The following is a 21,028-nucleotide window of genomic DNA, read 5'->3' as shown; positions in this document are numbered from 1 at the left end:
TAACGTGATCAATAATGTGTTATCTGACAATGATTACTCTAGATCCGTCATAATAAAAAAAATGTAAACACAAACAGCTGATAATGCTTCCAAACTATTCATGTCCGGGTTATGAGAGATTCAAAGTTATCTCTTAATCGCTATCACCAGGTACCAACAGCTATCAGTACTGTATATATAAGAGAAAGTGTTGTTATAATGCTATTACTGTGATTCAACAACGAAGGCAGTGGGGGTCGGTATTAGAAGTACCGTAGTTGTTATTGTGAGCGTTTGGAACTTACCTTACTTGTACACTGGTGAGTGAGTCATACATTATGTCTCCGACTCTAGACATTTATGTAGTCTTTATTCATATACTTATATACATACATTTCGGTGTGCTGCTGCATCACCTGCCTTGAGCAACCCATGCACCCAGCACCGCGCCTACCACTGCCCGACCCACAGGCGGCTCTCCCTCCTCCAATTTTTTCATTTATTAAATTATGTACTGATTTAGTTTCCATCCACATGAGCGAAATGTATTTTCCTTGCCTTTCTCTTGTGACTTAATTTTTATTGTAACGTCTTGTGTTGTCATTAGTCTTACGTCTGCGTGTTTTAGTAATAAGCCCTTAGGTTTTGGTCCACAAGTGTTTTATTTATACATCTTTTAGTTAACTAATGATATTTGTTATTGCTTTTCCAAACAAACATTTCATATTCACATGTTCACTGTTATAGATACAATGAACGGGCTGTCGAAGTGTGGGCTGTGTGGTGGAGGGTTTGATGATCAGAGACGAAAACCGCTGCTGCTGCCGGCGTGTGGCCACACCTGTCTCAGCTGCCTTGAGCGACTAGCCCAGCACCGCGCCTACCTCTGCCCGACCTGCAGGTAACTAGCTCTCCCTCCTATCTTTTTTTACTTTATTTATATAGCAAATTTAAAGTTCATAGCAATCCAGAAGGCGTTTCCCATTCATGGACGGGTATAGAGAAGGTACATAATTTTAAAGCAAGCCATTTAACAGGGGCGGATCCAGTGGTGTCCTAGGGGTCCAAACCCCCCGTTTTCACAAGTAAATTCCAGTACTTTTTCTTTAATGCAGTATTGTACTCAGGTGTTTTTTTTACAGTAAAATGTAATTACTATTGACCTCAGAATATTTCCTATTATCAAGTGCACATGGCCTTAAAATGGCCTCAAAATGCTTATGATATTGGTCAGATTTTAAAAAAAATGGGGGGGGGGCTATGCTGTAAGATACACTGTGGACATTAATATAATGTTACAAGCAGAACACGAGGTGTATACATTACAGTACAATATAGCAGAACACGAGGTGTATACATTACAGTACAATATATTGAATGGCTGGTGATATTTCCATGTTCGAGTGTCGCCGTACCTTATCCTCTACGCCACTGATCGCTTTGTAATGTGGGGAGGAGTTAAGGAGTACCAGGCTGAGGACAATCTAGTGTTTATTATGTACAGTAATATATATCTTCAATTCTCAATCACTTTCAGATTTATTTATTTATCGAAATACATTTTCTGCCTGGCCGGGAAACCAGAGAATGTAAGGTTCATGCATATCTCTGGGTCACGCATAACTTCTTATTGTCGTCAATGTGAATATTTATCATTCAAGTTTAGTATTAGAAATAAGTCTCTATATATTGTTTTGATATTAAATTAAATAAACTGCCGCACGACACGATAATTTTCACACATCAAACTCGTTAGAATAATTATGTGAGATATTAAAGATAATTAATTAGTTTTAAATTCTATAAAAAATAATGATACTGTAATCTTAATTTTATATCATTAAGTTTGAAATAAAAGTTACGCCCAGTAGATATATTTCCTGGATCTGTCGTTAGGGAATTAACCAATTAACCGCTGTCGTTTATCAGTTTACAAAATTACATTGGGTTCTTTAGTTATCGAGTTATCATTAATCAGTATATCACCATTTACTCTTCCTTAACAATAACACATACTTTTTAACATGTGAGTTGTGACTTCCGAGTCTTTGTCATATATTCCAAAAGCTATACACTCCCCAATACAAATTTTTGTGGTCGATGCTAAGTTATGCAGGGAAATTAAGAACCAAATAAACTGCGAAGCACTGCAGAAAGATTTTTGTTAGATTCAGAAGTGGTCAAAGGAATGGCCTGTTAAGATTCGACTTAATGAAATGCAAAATGATGTACCTAGGTCACTCCAACAGTAAGGAGGCATATCACATGTCCTAACAGGACAAAGGAACGTCAATAATGGAGACCAAAAGTGAAATGGACCTGGGTGTGCATGTTGATAACTAGTTGAAGTTCTCAGAACTATTGTCAGAAGAAGGTAAATCAAGTAACTAAGCTAGTAGGTCTTATAAGAAGGGCGCTTCCATAACGCTCTTCAGAAGTGAGGTGCTTTCCTGTTTGAAGTTCTGTCTGGTCCCCGAGATATGCTAGAGTGTCAGTTTATTGAGAACGTCCACATGAGACACATCAGACTGGTGCCTGCCCTACGGCACCTCAGTTACCCAGATTAGAACGCCTGCAGTTGCCTAGTTTATACTATAGACGGACAAGGAGTAACATAATAAAAGACTTTAAAGTCAAATATTATCTACTATATCTACATTTTATATTTTTAGTGGCTTCAATTAATCCAATGCCCTTAACTACTGTATGATAATTTATTGTAACAATCCTGGGGAAAGTTTTTCAGATATGATAGTTCTTACCCAAATTGTACTTTAAACCAGTTAGCATGTGATTGAGTTAGAACCTTGTCAGTGATCCCCATGTAATCAACTGTTAAAAAAAAAACACCCCAGAGGACATTACTCAGTCGAGAGTTCATACCTAGCTATTGCCCGCACCACTAGAGGTCACAAAATCAGAAAAATCAGAGCAAACTTTTTGGAGTGATAATAATAATAATATTTTTTCAGTAAAATTATATATATGAACTATGCAGTATTGTATACAATTCAGCATAAATATAGACAATGTAAGACATGCGGTATACGTAGGCCGTGGGAGTATACAGCACAGTTCCCATTTCTTGCCTATGCAGTGTAAGTATACAACAATGGTAAACAGTAAAGCAATTTGACCAAGGAAAGCCGACAAAGCTGTCAGATGCTTATTTCCAGGAGGGTCCTTCGCTTAGGTTTACACTAGTTGTGAACTCTTGGCATAATCTGCCAGTGTCGTGTAAACTCATTGAAAACCAGATTTGACCAATACTGTCGAAGGTTAAGTTACAATACATTTTGAAGCCAGTACAGTACTCGCTAAGTGTATAACAAGCTGCTAACAGGACTATGATACTACACTATCAGTGGCAAGAGGATAAAGTAAAGTCCTCATGTGAGCTGTAACATACAGCTCTCTGTGTACTCTAAAGATTTTGAGGCATCGCTTGGTGATGAACTAGTACAACTCTCACAATTTGTTTTACTGTGCCAAGATGAAAAAAACACAAGAAGAATCAAATGAGTTGTTTATGTATCGTATTATCAAAGATAAAAGACTGTCATCAACTTTTCCGAATGCAGAGATCATGCTGAGAATCTTTCTGTCACTAATGGTGTCTAATTCAAGTGGAGAACGAACTTTCTCGAAGTTGAAGCATAGAAAAAATGAGCTTCGTTCAGCAATGTCCCAGCCACGTCTCCAATTTCTGTCTCTTATGAACATTGAATTTGATATTTTGCGGAAACTTAATTTTGATGATATCATTGATGAATTTTCTAGAAAGAAAGCTAAAAGGTGTTTGTTTAAGTTACCAATAGTCGTGCATTTTTATTTTTGAGTAAACAATAGTAGCAATCAATTTAGTAATTTTTTGTTCTTGTTATTTATATATACCTTGAGGGTAGGGGGCCCCCAAGCTGATCTGTGCCTCAGGCCCCTATTAAGCTTAATCCGGCACTGGCTGTATGACATCAAAATCTGTTATTGTTTTGACGTGTCACTGACTGTGTTGCATCAGGATACGTTAGTAATGTGAGCAGGTTGATAAGACAACGATAATTTTTCGACGCTGATAGATAAATAAGACCTGAGAAGGTGAATCAAGCAACTAAATTATTAAGTCATATAAGAAGGTCGTTCAGATATCCCTCGTAACGCTCTTCAAGAGCGAGGTGCTTCCCCGCCTGGAGTACTGTCCCCGAGATATGCTAGGGACTGTCAGTTGATTGAAAATGTCCGAAGGAGGGCCACCAGACTGGTACCTCGTCTTCGGCACCTCAGCTACCCAGACAGATTAGAGCGCCTGCAATTGCCTAGTTTATATTACAGACAGGCAAGGGGTGACCTAATTGAGGTGTATAAACATCCCAAAGGGCACTACTCAGTCGATTGTCCATAGCTGGAGCTGGTGGACACCCGCCCTACAAGGGGTCACAGCTCAAGGTTGAAGAAGCCACAAGTCCAGAAAACCGTGAGCGAATTTTTTCGGGGTGAGAGGTATGAACTCTTGGAACAACCTGCCAGAGAGTGTTGTGACGGCACCGAGTGTGAGCTGTTTCAAGACCAGACTTGACCAGTACTGGAGCATTTTCAGATACATTCAGGAGCCAGTACTTGCCAACAGTGCGTAACAGAGACGTGACCGATCCCCTAAGCGGTTAACGAGCCGATCAGTGGTGAAGAGGATAAAAGTAAAAAGTAAAAGTAAAGAATGCGTGTGATAGGACCATCGTGGGATATTGGAGGCATGCGGAACCCCCCCCCCCTTACACACACCACCTAAACATTTTCCGGCGTTATCTATGTCGCTATTCTTACTTTGTCCTAATAATATCTGTTGGTTAAATAAAAGTACTGTATGCTGCTTGTCACCTGTAAAACAATCAACTAGTGCTGACCCGCTCATGTAACTGTATAAAGAAAAGTAATTTGAAGCCTATAACATTATGAAAACTGCACCTACATAAAACTTGTAATTGTGTATATCTGTAACGGTATAAAACCAATAGCTGGACTAAAACTAGTGTGAGAATTTGTGATTGTATAAAATATTAGCCTCATGAAAAAACCATACAAAGTTTGCAACTGTATAAAATCCACAACTGTATAGAAATAGAAATATTACACTTGTAACTATAAAACATGAAACTGCATGAAATTTTAACATTAAAAAGCATATTACTAGATAACACGTCTAACTGTATACCTGTAACACATGTAACTGTATAAAGCATATACCCGTATAACACATATAACTGTATAAAGCATATACCCGTATAAAATATGGGACAACATAAAGCATGTAAACGTACGAACAAATAACTCAGATGACCTGTAACTCTGAAATATAACTGTAACCACACAAAATCAACACATATACAAGACTAACTGTGTAAAACCTGTAACCTATAACACTGCAGCTTGCCTATAGAAAACTTGTAGCCTATTTAAAATCTTGAGCCTGTAGAAATTCGGTATCCCGTCCAAAAATTCACGTTTGCTGGCGTCTCCACAGAACCGGGCAGCCAAATGGGAAGCTGGAGACATTGCACGTTAACCATGGCCTCCTAGAACTGATCATTGCCCTCAAGGTAAGACCACCATCGTCACACACACACACACACACACACACACACACACAGACCCAAGCTACAGTCATATCTCCACACACACACACTCAAGATACAGTCATACACCTCCACACACACCCAAGATACAGTCATACACCTTCACACACACACTCAAGATACAGTCACACCCCCATACACACACCCAAAATAGAGTCAACCTCCACACACACACACACACACACACACACAAGATACAGTCACATCCCCACACACACACACACTCAAGATACAGTCATACACCTCCACACACACCCAAGATACAGTCATACACCTTCACACACACACTCAAGATACAGTCACACCCCCATACACACACCCAAGATAGAGTCAACCTCCACACACACACACACACACACACACACACACACACTCAAGATACAGTCACACCCCCATACACACATACTCAAGATACAATCACACACTCAGGGTTGGTATAATCATACATGTGCACACTGTACAGTCATAATCACTGATATACTTGCCATTACTTTGGTACTAGGTTACTGTATTATGTATCGGCTGGTAATAAGGCCATACTTAAGATGAATAGCATTATGACACCAAAGCCAAGTCAGTTCTTTAAGAGCAATGTATTGTGCTGCACCTGTACAGCATAACAATAGCACTCAAACATGGTGTTTTGTGAATGTGTCAGCTCTTTTCGGAACAGATGTTATTTCCACTAAAAAGAAGACCTGGAATAATAATAATAATAATAATAATAATAATAATAATAATAATAATACTAATAATAATAATAATAATAATAATAAAAATAATAATAATAATAATAATAATAATAATTATAATAATAATAATAATAATAATAATAATAATAATGATAATAAAAATAATAATAATAATAATAATAATAATAAAAATAATAATAATAATAAATGTAAAGAAAAATCCAAAATCCTATAACTGGGGCTGATAAATCGAAACTCCTTCGATTTTGGTTAAATATTGTGGATTACTGTTCACTCCACGAGGGGGGTTGACCCACCAAGGAGTAACTCATCACCATAATACGATTATGACTATGTTTTAAATTTATTGCAGGGGATCGCCAATGACGCTAGAGATGAAAAAAAAAATAAGAATAACATGGAGGCAAAGAACAGACACGACAAGTGCAGGATTCACGACGGGACGCGTCTCATGTACTGGTGCGTCACCTGCCAAAATCCTGCTTGTGGGGAGTGTGTTGTAGAGAACCACCGCAGTGAACCACATAAGACCAACAAGATCGCAGACGTCGTCGAGGACCTGAAGCGTGGGGTAAACACGTCAATTCTAGAAATACTGGACGACATTCACAAGGTTTGCGGGAACCATCTAGCAAGTGAAAATGAAACTTCTTCATACATCCACAACATTGGTGACCTGTCCAAGGATATCAAGAAGACAGCAGGAAAACTTCTTTTAACCACAATTATCCTCGAGTCTCAAGTGACAGAGATGAAGAACACAGGGCAGAAACTCAAGCAAATGGAGATGCTGGCGGAGGAGATGCTCTCTAATGCACCAAATTTTCCTGTAGGTATCTCCGGCATCAGGGAACTGCAGAAGTACAAGGGGAATGTGCACAAGCTAAGAGAAGTTTTCACGACCAAGACCCAGCTACCCTTTATGAAGGCAGATGAAGCAACCTCTTTCCTTGCTAGTGCCAGGACCATCGTCACATCCCTAAATAACAAGGCCTCCTGCCTCACCAGAAAGGTTAATTATTTCTCACACTTGGTGAACTGACATTTGGGTCAGTTTGCATATGCCTTTTTCCTCTTGCGCTAGAAGTTTGGTTATTAATAAGATATTTGTGGCTTATTGTAAAATTTTGTATTGTTTTCTTGAATTTATTTCCAGTAACCTATAGGACGCCCTTCAGCTAGGCATCCTTTTAAATTGTTGAAACACACACACACACACACACACACACACACACACACACACACTAAAGTGAATGGTAGGCAAGGATTCATGAGCTCAGGATGTGCCCACCGAGTCTGGATTCTGATAGACAATGCCCCGACAGGTGGGGAGCCATTGGAGACAAGATGTACTACTGGAGGTTGATGAAGGTAAGAGTGCCTTGCTGCGCTGGGAAGACCGTGGCCTCCACCTATACTGCCCCAGGAAACAAAGCAACCTCAGCAACAATGATAAGAAACCCCATTTCAAGGTGAGTGGTACACCATGTAAAGAAGATGTAAGTGTTTATTTTTATCGGGAGGAAGGAGTGTGAGAGAGTGAAATTAATAGAGGAAGTTTAATATCCCTGAAAATGATAGTAATGTAATGTGAAGGTTAAAGGCCTAACACAACTCTGACTGCAAGATATAGAATGGTACAACATTAAGTCATCAGTGTAAGATTTCAGTCATCATATTATGGAAATGAAGATATCAATCATTATGTGTGTATGGTAATATTGGATGGTGTTTCCTTTGCCTTCTTCAGTGGAACAAGATGCTGAGTCAGCTGCAGGAAGAGGTCAAAATGGTGTTCATGGACCTTAGGTGGGGCAGCAGGGATGAGGGTGGGCGTGTGTACATCAGTCTGAAAATCAACCAGCCCGCCTCCCACCTCCTGTTCAACCTGTGCCTCGGACTCAAGTTCTCACTACTAGACAAAAAACTCCCACAAAAGGTGAGTCATACCACTTATGTATATAGTGGTGCATTGTTGCTTGTCCTCTGTATTACCTCTTTTGTTTGTCGAATTATGTTCCTTATTTTGGGACATGATAGCCAAGTGGATATAGCACTCGACCCCTGACCCAACAGTTTCTGGCTCGTGTCCTACTACCAGTAGTTGAGTGGGGCACTACCAGTACTTTCTAGCAGTTGGGGCAGTAATAGGCAGTACAGTACAATGCAGTGCAATGCCACTTCATTGTACAGTCAGTGTCTGCCTTACGTATTGTACTTGATGCATTTCTGAAAACGAGTACACTAACTGGACACTGACTGTATTTTGAAAACTTGGTCTCAGTGTGTTCAAACCACATTACCCCCAAGTGGAGTATCTATCTAATATACTATAGGACTAGGCGTGTGTCTGTCTGTCTGTTCTGGGCAGCCGAAACGGCACAATCGTTTTTCATCAAACATGGTGGAAAAATCGCAAAAAAATCGTAGAGTGGAACAAACCTGGTCCCATGTCGATAGTTTCTTTAGGAAGGCATTAATTAACCATTTTATTTACGATGGAAATCGATGCAAATCTACGGACTTGGAGCACCCTAATTAACCATGCAAGTCTACGGACTTGGCGCACCCTCATTCGCTGTACGCTAGCCAAGCACAAGCCTTCAAACTTTCACTGGGCACGAAGGTGCCCGCGATCACTTGTTTGGTCTATGGGGCTGCCCACCACTTTTACAACTTATAAGTACACTTTAAAGTTTAATAGATATGATATTACACTAAAAGTTCGTGTATAATATTATTCCACTAATAGATAACTAACATAGTCGATTTACACATCTTTTGGAAGTCTTATACTGATTTATGCTTATGTAGATGGTTCAGTGGATAAAGTTTCTAAGTTACCAGGTAATTTGGGTTTATAGATTATTATTCTGTGAAGATATTCAAACAGTTCAATAAATGGATAATACTGTCACATGAAAAGATGGATGAACAAACTACGAGCTCGGCATAATAACAATATACCCATCACAGTGACTCGCTGATGAATCATGGTCAGGGGTCACGGATGTTTAAACATTGAAGGTTGGTTTATTGTATGTCAGTTTGCCTGGTACTGTCTCCTTGTCGTCACACTTCATATGGCTTTACGGCAGCGAGTTTATGATCCACCGTTGTTAATGTAGCTATTGTAACAAGATGTTTCACATTGTCGATAACCAATACTCCTTCACGCTGAAATGCAGATTTATCTATATCAGCTTTCTTACATAACTGTTGTGAATGTGATAACATCATAGTCTTCTCTTTCCTCTCTACTTATTTTTCACATTAAGGGTGATGCAAGTTGCTGGTTTCATAACTTCTTCCTTTGCACTCGTTTTCTTGCATTCTATACCATATCCTTCATCTCAATCAATGCTGTTTTCTTCGTCTCATCCTTCTACCGTCAATAGTCCCATTCACTACCATCTTTGCAACATTGTCACTTTCTTCTCTTAGCATAGATTCAATTCATCTGAAGTCTCAGTAATTAATTTGTTCTCTATAAAATCCATCTGATATTTAAAGGTGACCTTCATTTGTATTGAATCATGGCAGGAGGAAGTGGCTGGAGGAGAGGGTATGCTGTTATGGAAGTACCGCCAAGAGCGAGATAATGCCATCAGTGCCCAAGTTCAACAGCCTCAACAACACCCCCATAATGCAGGTCAGTCCACAACCCTGGTTCTTGAGACAATCTTGTCTTCCAGATTACGTCCTAAGAAACCTTTGTCTTAGATAATTTGTCAAGAGGTTGTCAATCTTAGTGTTAAATGAGACCTTCCGTGTGTTTCATTTTGTGATTGTATTTTTCTGTGATTCTTACATTAAATTTACCTATATCCTCAGGTCTCTTCCATACTGAGATTCCCATGTTAAGCGTACCTGTGTTTATAGATCTGTGTTAAATTAACCTTTATGTTGAGTTTTCTCCTTTAATTTTACCAGTATTCTCAGATTTCTCTGTAAGACTTACTTAAATTCTTAGATTCCTTCTGATTCCTATGTAAAAGTTTTCTGTTTTCTCAGATTCCTTCATTAAATTCACTCAGCCTTACAACTTCCTTCCTTAAATTTACAGATTCTCACATTCTTATGTTAAATTTACTAAGTCCTTCAAAGATCCTTACATTAAATTCTCCATAACTGCAGATAAGAAAAGGCACTTAATTATTTGGTTTGTGAAAGAATGAATGCTTTACCTCAGGGGACGTGGTGTGTTTGCCGGGGACACACAAGGGAGAGATCAAGTTCTGGCTGCTGACCAGAGGTGGTTTAAGCGGAGGACAACTGGGTTCACCTTACACCTCGGTGGGTTCCCTCACTGGTGGGATGAAAGTGTTGACTGAGGCTGCAGCTAAGGGAAGCTTGGCAGATATCCTCATCTCTGACTGTGGTGCGGTTATCCATGCCAGCCATGACAGTAGTGAGATGCAATGAGGCTTGTGGCTTACCCATACTCCTGTCGTGACAGAAAAACAAGATACACTATTGAGTTTGTTGACTGGGGAAGGCTTGTGACACAGCACCAGGATAGGAAGCTATTGCAATGTTAAGATGGTTGGGAGTACCTGAAAGCACAGGTAAAATGGGCGAAGGAATGTATAAGAACACAGTAGCCAGAATTACTACAAGAGGAGGCGTATCTGACAAATCTTGGAGTTCATGGAGATAGGAACCTTCGGCTTATGTCACTTGATGATTAAGCAACCTAATGCTAAATGGTGTGGTTATGTTAGATTTGGTTAGTGAAGATTAGGTTAGGTTAGGTTTGCATTAGGGAGTTTAATCATCGGATGAAATAAGCAGGGATTCCTAATCTTCGTGTGATCCCATATCTGAAGTAAACTTTGAGGTGGGACAAGGCGGTGATCTAAGTCATGAGTCCTTTATTGATTATTATAGTTGAAAAGTTGATAAGGAAACATTATAGAGTGAAGGAAATACACTGGGAGTTCTGTGTGGTGACAGAAGAGAGACAAGAGCTTCAGGAAAATGAGTGATTTAGAAAATGTGGTTTAGGTTTGATTTTAGAGAACATCAGTAACTGAACTTACAAGTGGTGAGAGAGAATTGAAAACAAGAGAACATCTTTGTACATCACATGGGAGCAGTATGCGGAGATGGGAGGTGAAGGTAAGAAGAAAGGCACAGGCAGGAATTAAAGCAGGAGTTATGAAGGATGACAAGATGAGAAACAAGTTAAAGGGAAAGACTATAAATTTGACAGAGGCTGCAAGGTTTGTGGAAACTAGTGGGTAGGATAAATAACAGAAGGAAGAGGCAGGTACAGTATGAGTTAGAAGAGGGTAATGGAGTGGCTGGTGGAAGGGTGACTAAGATGGGCGGGGTATGTGCAGTAGTTGGAGGAGGGAGGGTGGTGAGGACAGCAGATAAGGAACACTTAAAATAAGATGAGAGGATTATGTTAGGAAAGACTTGAGGAAGACTGATTATGATGAAAACTGAAAGACAGTGAATATGGAAAGAGAGTAGTAATGGAGGAAGATAGAAAAGGTATGAGTTTAGTACTCTACTGACAAAGGATCTCACTTCTGAAAGGAGGCAGCAATGAAAACGATGATGGTGATGCTGCACATATGTGTACTAACCAATATAATATAATTTATATCAGATATTTGTTTGGAAATTTTCTGTGTGAATTAAATGGTCAAGAATTCATGGTCTTGGTAGTGTACAATATATATATACTGTATATATATATATATATATATATATATATATATATATATATATATATATATATATATATATATATATATATATATATATATATATATATATATCATGGGCATTTTGAGGTAATTTTGAAGCTATGTGCACTTGATATTAGGAAATATTCTGAGGTCAATAGTAATTACTTTTTACTATACAAAAATACCTGAGTACAATACTGCATTAAAGAAAAAGAATTGGAATTTTCTGATGAAAAGGGGGGTCCAGACAGCTGTTAGCCGAGGCGCACATTGAAACGTAGGTCGGCACAGAGCAGGGCAGCACAGCACAGGTGTGGTGTGTACATTGGCTTGCAGTCTGTATCCATGCGTGGCAGTCGTGTACTAAAATTACTTAATAATGAAGTAAATTACTTTCAAGTCCAATATTAGTTTTGATATTGATTTTAATTTTTTGCTTCAGTTAGCAATATTGTACACTCACTGTCTCCTAACGTGAGAGCTTCAGCTTTATGATCCCAAATGTTTTCTTTCAGCTTGGTTTTCATGTAGTCAGGATGGCTAGTGTCCTAAAGTACCTTTTAACCCCAATCAGCCTGTATAAGTTCCTCCGCCATATAAAAAAATCGATGATTTTATGCCTTGAAACACACTGACACATACAGTACACGTGTCGAGCAAAAAGTGTTTCAACAAAGCGGTTAGACACAGACTTGCGCCTGTTCTGTGCTGCCTTAAGTCCTAATGTGCTGTCTCTGACTTGAAATAATGTCACAAAAAACTGCTCTGCCCTGCACTACGTCTCCTGTGTCGCCTACACCTCAATATATGCCCAGGCTTATTGTTGTGGCATTGCCCTGGATGGAGGTTCCCAGGTACAACAGTGAATCCTGGGGTAAGTACATGCCCAATACTTGCCAAAAGTGCGTAACAGATACGTAACCGACCGCTTAAGCGGCTAACGAACCAATCAGTGGCGAAGATAAAAGTAAAATGAAAAAAAAAATATTCTTGAAGATAAATATACTGTATCCCAAAATATTATTACAGTACTGTACTGTAATTAGGTTAATTGGGTACATTTTGAACAAAGACTTCCTTGTTTGTACATCAGGATCTTCTAATAGGTCCCCTGAGTCCTGAGACTACAGATGGATGATGATACAGCAGTAAAGTGTTTGTCTCACCACTAGAGCCCACTGTATTGTGTGTGAGAAAGGTGTTTTAATTTATTTAAAAATAATTTATCCAATGATATATTTTATTTTATGATTCTTATACAGTTTTTCATGTATAAGCTATAGTATTACACTAAATGTCTGAGAGTGACAAGAGGTATTATTGAAATGTTACCAAATAAAGGTTTTGTTGTTTATCCATAATACTGAGGTTATTTATCCTACATAGATACTTCCCTGACGAGAGTCAATAGCATCAGTTAACAGGACTGTATTAGAATGAAAATAATTATCTAAGTTCATAAGAGCCTAATTGGCCACGATACTTAAGAGAGTTGTGGACAGAGCTCTCGTGATCCTTTAAATTCTTGTTCTGCAAAAGCATGTATGAACAAAAGATCCCAAAGACTGGAAAATGGTATAAGTGGGTTCTATACAATATTAAAAAAGGGGTCATTGCCTTTCACGAGCAATTACAGGCTAACACTGATATATGCTCAGACATTTAAAAACCAAAACATGCCCAGTATACTCGTGTGTTTGTGTGTGTATATATATATATATATAAATATATATATATATATATATATATATATATATATATATATATATATATATATATATATATATATATATATATATATATATATATATTTGCTGATAACCACAAGGAAAGAAGAAAACACGAAGTTCCCAAGAACTCCCCCAACAACACAATTGGTTGCATTTATAAAGTTCCTTGCAAGGAATGTAATATGTTTTACTTAGGTCAGACAGGTAAAGATCTTGTAACTAGACTTAAACAACATAAATATAGTGTTAGGACAGGCCAGGAATCCAATGCTCTGTTTGTTCATTTGAGGGATAACAAGCATTGCATTGACTGGGATAATGCCTCCTCAGTATTATCTTGTAATTCAACTGATAGTAGGAACATCATAGAATATAGTCTCATTAAACATACCGAAGCATTCAACATGAATTTGAGTAATGGCATGTACAAACTGGACATTTTGTAATTAAGAAGATTTGTAACCAGGTGAGAAGGTTGGGTCACCTTACCCTCTGACCTGACTACCGACCGTTGCGGTGCTATTTAAAGATTAGAAGGGTCATTACCTAATACCTGACCACTGTGGACCTGGTCTCACCCTCCTCTGTATATATACACTTTGTTTTGTACTTTTCTTTAGTCTGTACTCACCCCTGAAGATGTGAATTACACGAAAGCGCTTGGGAACTTCGTGTTTTCTTCTTTCCTTGTGGTTATCAGCATATACCTGGATCACGCGCAACTAGTGATATACTTGCATATATATATATATATATATATATATATATATATATATATATATATATATATATATATATATATATATATATATATATATATATATATACTGTATGTGTGTGTGTGTGTGTAGTGCCCTCGACTCAATCATCGCAATGCAACCAATTCGCAACAACGTAAGTGCTTACAAATTAATTCAGTCCCATAGTTAGGGGACAGCCTCCAACAGAACAAAGATTACCGCCAGAGTAGTAAAGATATTAAAAAAATGAGTGATTAAATCATATACTAATAGGATGAAGTACAAATATTGAATAATACTGACCATAAAATATGTCCTGATATTCATTGCAGATAGCCTCAAAACTCCCTGAAAGTGGTAAATTTTCGGAATTTTCTCGGGAGGACTTACAGCTGGTGCAGCAGTATGGCAATAAAATAATGTCCTTATCTTCAAGTCTTACCCCCATCCCCCTTTCCAGAAACTTATGTACGCCACTGTGACGGCAGTTAGATGTTCCAACGTTAGTTATGATGAGGTCGGATTTTTAATATACTAGCATAGATAATTGTCTCTCAAGAGATTCTACAATGAGAGTAGCACGATTATTAAGGTCATTTGGTGAGGATTCATTCCTCCAGTCGATGTCGCCATAGTTAAAGCTCCCTATGAAATGGAGGTGGCTAGGGTTGAGGGCCGTTGGCCCATTGCATATTGTTTCCTTTTTACTTTTATCCTCTTTGCCACTGATCGGCTCGTTAGCCGCTTGGGCGGTCGGTCACGTCTCTGTTATGCATTTTTGGCATGTACTGGCTCCTAATTGTATTCATTGTCTAATTTCCGCCACTTAGCAATGGAGGCCCAAATGCCAAACCCTTTGTTATGGCGATGTAACATGACACGACCCGCACGACCTTACATGGCTACAAAGTTCCTTTGGTTTAATAAGCTACAATTCAGGATCTGTAGATACATCCAACAATGAGTAAGTCTCTCCCTTTAAGTTCAATTTTACACCACTTCGATTCTTCAAAAGCATTCTCCCCCTGCACTCTCACCTGGCTGGCTATCCGGTCTTATTTAGCATAAATAGCCACACCCCTCTTGGGTGGCCATATATCCATAACCCCCAAAAGGAGGACACTGCGTGCCAGCGATTCTCCAAACCCAATATGAATACTATAACATATATAACAGTGTTGGGTTTAATTGAATTTCATTTAACTGAATTGAAAAAGTGGCTTTTACTTAAAGATTTAATTGATTTAATTTTGGTAATTATTTATGACCTCACAGCCGTTGATTTTTCATAGATAATGAATTTAAAAACGCCACAATTTCACTTTGTATTATAGTGGACATTTATAGTTATGAAAAATGTGTTAAAAAGTGGTTATTTCTAAATTAACTTAATCTATCTTATTATATAAGAAAAACAAGCGGAATAAGCATTATTAGAAGATCTCACCAACCTAACCAAAGAAATCAACCGAACCTTACCTAACTTCCTAGCCGTGAGGCTCAACCCTCCAGAACTCCCTGCATATTAAATAAAAAGAACTTACTATTATGTTTGTAATTTTACGTTTTTTTGTGGACGTGAGAGCAGCGACCCGCTACATTTGGCTCATAAACATACACTGGTGAGTGGCGACAGGCGTTTATTGGCTGTGTATCGCTGGGGCCCGAAAAAGAGTACCTTAGTGTGCGCCAGAAAGTAGTGCACATCTAGTCGCCTAATTATTATCTCCCAAACGAAGCAACTTCCATAAAAAATGATTATTATATCAGAACTCACTGATGAAAATATACGAAGACTTTAACATCCAAACAACACAACGCAACATACATATATCGTTTCTCATTATCCTTAGTCTAACCTAACACCTTAGCTATCATGCACTCTTCCCTCAACTGGGACACTCACGGTCAGAGGAGTGAGGGCCGCCACAAGCTACGTCATTTCTCGTTGGTCGCCAAACACATGGTATACTTTTACTTTTATCCTCTTCTGAATGTGCCCAGTTGTCCCACACGGGGAGCAGACCTCCTGAGCCCAGCACTTCTTCCCTGGTTGCCCATAGTGCTGACATTTGTAGCACTGGGAGAGTCTTGGCATGTATGCCTTCACTGGAATATGTAACCGTCTTGGGCAATTTGTGGCAAAATCCAACCACAGTTAAACTGGATTTTCCGTCTGGTCTCTTCATCTTTCCTAATTTTATGTCTTCTAATAGGTTTTGTAGCTCGTTTTCTTCTAAGTGCTGCATCTCATCAAGGGAAATAACTCCCCACACGACGTTGTTGTCGAGACAGGCTTCCACCTTGATGGGGGTGTCATTGATGCTTGTTTTATCTTTTAGTTGTTTAGTTACCATAGGTAACCTTAATGCCACCACTCTACTTCTTCAGGACAAAAGTTTAGCTCCTCGAGAGGGATGGAAGGTGGAAGATATAACCTCACCACTTTCACCTGCTACCATATGACTCGCATGTCTTCTGTTGCTGTGGTTTCATCTCAGAATGCTCTCCCTTTGACCTCGGTTACATAATTTCCAGAGGCTGTTTTATGTGTGGCTTATTTCTTACTCTTGTGCCTACACCCTGTGGGATGCCACTTTGATAACGCTGGTCACCAAGTTTCTGATGTTCGCCTGGTTAATTAGTTGACTCATTTACATATTCTGGCAATTAATCTTGTTTCCTGTGATAATATGAGAAAGAAGTAAGAATAACTTAATAAATAATTGCCACCTTCTTTACGACTCACCTTTTATTTATGGCCAAGCTAACTTTAATAAAAAAATTCAAATGGCTTGCAGCAAAAGTAAGTTCCATACGTCTGACAACCCACAAGGTTGAGTGTAGATATTGGAGATTATATATTAAGCCTTCCATTCACAATAACTATATACTTATCATTATTGTTTGGGCGGCAGGTCATTTCTCTGTTACACACTGTCGGTAGGTACTGAGCATTTACGAGCGCTTAACTGTACCTGAACATAATGTATGCCACAAGGAGGCAGCATGGTCGGCAGGGATCTTTAACTGAAGTTAGTGGTGGTGGTGGCGTGCCCCAAGCTCGAGCCAGTGATCTTTCAGACATACTGTAAGGTGAGCACTGTCTCCGATCTTAAGTAAAGATTTTCACCCTGCTAATAATTTTTTTATAATTGACGAAACCTACCCAATCGTGTCTGATCCAAGTTAATTTAAATATACTGTACTGTAATGTACTAGGTAAATATGAAGCAAGGTTTTTCTTTTGTTAGAATTACATACAATATACAGTTCCATGTAAAGCTTTGTGTTATAATATGATTATTGGTGTACGCACATATCATATTAATTACTTAATATTATCTATTATCAAGGAGAGATAATGCCCTCACTAACATCACAATATATCCACCTCTGGTGTGTAGATATCAAGGGGAGGATAAGGTAATCTGGAGAGGATACAATTTTTGTGTTTCGTCGGGGACCGTTCAGGGAGGTAGAGCAACTTGTGCTCTCTCTCTTCACTCGACCACACCTCAGCTTTACCTAACTGCACCCCAATCAAACTTCACTCCATCTAACCTTAACCATAACCAAATTGATCCTAACTTATCTCAATGAAATCAAATATGGTTTAGAACTCAAAGGACCTAGAACTTGCCTCCTTTAACTATTTTTTCCACGAGTTAATCTTGTACAATTTTGTGTCAAAGTAACTGCATTCGCCACAAGTCTGCCACCAAGTATCTGTCAGCTGGCCCTTATCAACACAGGCACATCATCTTACTCACCCTACAGCCATAATGTATTGGCCAGCTGTAATGATAGCAATAGCGCTGGGTCACTTGGGCCAGGTTTTAACGACCGTACAAGGTAAGTCCTATGCAGAACCAGCATTATTGAAACACTTCCATAACTAAGGTGGCAAAATCTGTAAACAGAGAATGTGTAAAGTCAGTTTTGTTAATTTGTCAGATAAAATATTTTAATCTGCATATAAATGAGCAAAGACTATACAATATATGGTATTTACAGTACATTATATAGTCTTTAATAAGTGCAATGTTATTTTATCACAGCATCATTGGCTTTCTTCTCATACACTTCAAAATATTATAATATTTGATGGGGATCATTTCCCTCAGACACCAAGTGTGGAATTTTTTATCTAAAACAAGAATGTGTGATTGATCAGAATATTACTCATGCTGCTCTCATAGTCTAAAGGTTCTATTGATCTTCATCCATAAGTTGCATTTCCATACACCTGTCTGTTCTAAGTACCATTTGATTCTTAACTACTTAAATTGACAATATTCATTTGAATTTTAAAGCAAAAATTATGTTAAAATACGAACTTATGGGGATTACTGGACTCTTAAGAAATAGAAAATAAATTAAATAAAAAATATAAATGTTTCAGACTGCACTTCCGAAACCTACCTGGCAAGAAATGCTGCCTACGAGTGCTTCAAAATGGAAAAATCCGTCGGTTTTAAGTTGAAGGGAAATGATACATGGAGTGTAGGTCTCTACCTAAAGATTAACAGCAGCAGATTGCTGCAGATCAATACTTCTCTTTCTGGCAACACCACTATGAAGTTGCTGGATGATGATGATGATGATAGCTCGAAGTTAATGTGCAGCAACTGTACAATAAACCAGTCTGAAGTCTTCACACCAGGAGTGTTCACACATTTTCGCCTGAAGCCAGCTAAAAAGGCCGGTATTGTACTGGAATGGTACAGGGACAACACTACCAACGTCAGGAAAGTTACCTTCCCCATCAACGAAGGCTTTATCTTCAAGGATAAGTCTAAATTATCCATCCAGCCTATAGCCTTTACTGATGGCGTTTATCTACGCACTAACTGCTTTAAAGGTAACACTTTGGAGGCCCTCCAATTTTCTTGTATTTTATTTTGTAGAAATTTATACATGCTTAATACTTATACAGTAGAAATATGTACTGAGGATAGCATATACTCTTTACTTTTATTCTTTTCACCGCTGATCGGCTCATTAGCCACTTGGGCGGTCAGTCAAGCCTGTTACACACTGTTGGCAAGGACATGCACTGGCTCCTGAATGTATGTGAACCTCTCCAGTGTTGGTCAAGTCTGGTCTTGAAACAACTCACACTCAGTGCCGTCAAAAAACTCTCTGGCAGATTGTTCCAAGAATTCACATTTCTCAATCCGAAAAAATTTGCCCTCACAGTTTTCTGGACTTGTGGGTTTTTTCAACCTTGAACTGTGACCCCTTGTGGGGCAGGTGTCCACTAGCTCCAGGTATGGACACTCAACTGAGTAGTGCCCTCTGAGACGTTTATAAACTTCAATTAGGTCACTCCTTGCCCGTCTGTAGTATAAGCCAAGCAGTTTGCAGGCGTTCTAATCTCTTTGGATAACGAAGGTAGATCAGTAACACCTAGTATTTCCAATATGGTCTTTCAGCAGTTCTTAATCCCTTCACTACAGGGATACCACTTTATCATTTTATTTGACAAACTCCAGAAGATTTTATTCACCTCAGAAGGGAGCCCATACACAAGGGGTTAAATCTTCAGTCAGCATAAGTGTAGCATAGGCAATGTAATTACACCCCAGTACTGTATTTCCATTGTTGAGTTTATTATGGCAAAAGTTTTCTTTTATTCTTTTTCATTTACATTTAAAGGTGTTGCTTATGGAGTAGAAATTTTGTAACAATCAACATTAGTTATACAACATTACAGTACAGTGGGGTATCTCAAATATAGAAAAGAAAAAACTGCACGCTTTTTACTTTTATCTTCATCACTGATCGGCTCGTTAGCCGCTTGGGCGATCGGTCACTTCTCTGTTACTTTTCTTTTTCTTTTATCATCGTCACCAAATGATCGGCTCGTTAGCCCCTTGGGCGATCGATCATGTCTCTGTTACGCACTGTTGGCAAGTACTGGGCATGAACCGGCTCCTGAATGTACCTGACCCTGCTCCAGTGTTGGTCAAGTCTGGTCTTGAAAGAGCTCACACTCGGTGCCGTTGTGGAGGTATGGGTTTGTGTTCACACTCAGGATGGGTTGGAGAAAGGAAACTCACAATGTGCTCTCTGAATACATGTTGTATTGGATGTACAATGCAGCTTGGTGCTGGGAAGGCAGCATGGTTACAATCGTGATGTAGAGAGAGCTGGTTGGTGAGGGTGCTCAGAGGAGGACAGCTTGTGGGTCGCCATGCTCGCTGGCGAGAGCGAGGACCGCCAGGCAGGCGGAGGAGGGGGAGGTGTTGCTGGCTGGTTGGTGGAGGTAGAAAGAGACAGGTCACCACGAGGTCAGGTCTTAAATAGCGGGGGGGATAGGCGTGGCTTAGTAGTTGACCCCCGCTCTGTGATATATGGCGGCGCTGATTGACCTAGACCACGAGGCATACACTGTGGAATTCGTGGGGTCGGCTACGCAGCGACAAACAGCTTTTGCATGGGAGAAATCCACTACACCGTCACAACACTTTCTGGTAGATTGTTCCAAGAGTTCACAATTCTCACTCCGAAAAAGTTTGCCCTCACAGTTTT

At 39.1% G+C, this 21,028-nt stretch overlaps 2 protein-coding genes across 2 annotated transcripts; both read left to right on the top strand.

The window, feature by feature from the left end:
- The first annotated feature begins 220 nt into the window (after window positions 1-220).
- LOC121874913 lies at window positions 221-11,999 on the top strand. The gene is made up of 8 exons (XM_042379256.1): window positions 221-299; window positions 727-880; window positions 5,495-5,570; window positions 6,672-7,331; window positions 7,645-7,791; window positions 8,070-8,258; window positions 9,863-9,971; window positions 10,512-11,999. The coding sequence occupies exons 2-8, from the start codon at window positions 732-734 to the stop codon at window positions 10,742-10,744; spliced, it is 1,563 nt and encodes a 520-aa protein (XP_042235190.1). The 5' UTR covers window positions 221-299; window positions 727-731; the 3' UTR covers window positions 10,745-11,999.
- Window positions 12,000-17,772: 5,773 nt separating this feature from the next.
- Window positions 17,773-20,170, top strand: LOC121874819. Its single transcript, XM_042379105.1, has 3 exons — window positions 17,773-18,346; window positions 18,897-19,498; window positions 20,153-20,170. The coding sequence occupies exons 1-3, from the start codon at window positions 18,277-18,279 to the stop codon at window positions 20,168-20,170; spliced, it is 690 nt and encodes a 229-aa protein (XP_042235039.1). The 5' UTR covers window positions 17,773-18,276.
- Window positions 20,171-21,028: the final 858 nt, after the last annotated feature.

This window comes from Homarus americanus, unplaced genomic scaffold (genome assembly GCF_018991925.1).
Source record: "Homarus americanus isolate GMGI-L3 unplaced genomic scaffold, GMGI_Hamer_2.0 scaffold56009, whole genome shotgun sequence".
In the NCBI taxonomy this organism is placed as follows: domain Eukaryota; kingdom Metazoa; phylum Arthropoda; class Malacostraca; order Decapoda; family Nephropidae; genus Homarus; species Homarus americanus.
The sequence above is the reverse complement of the archived record's forward strand: the minus strand, read 5'-3'. Positions and strand labels throughout refer to the sequence as shown.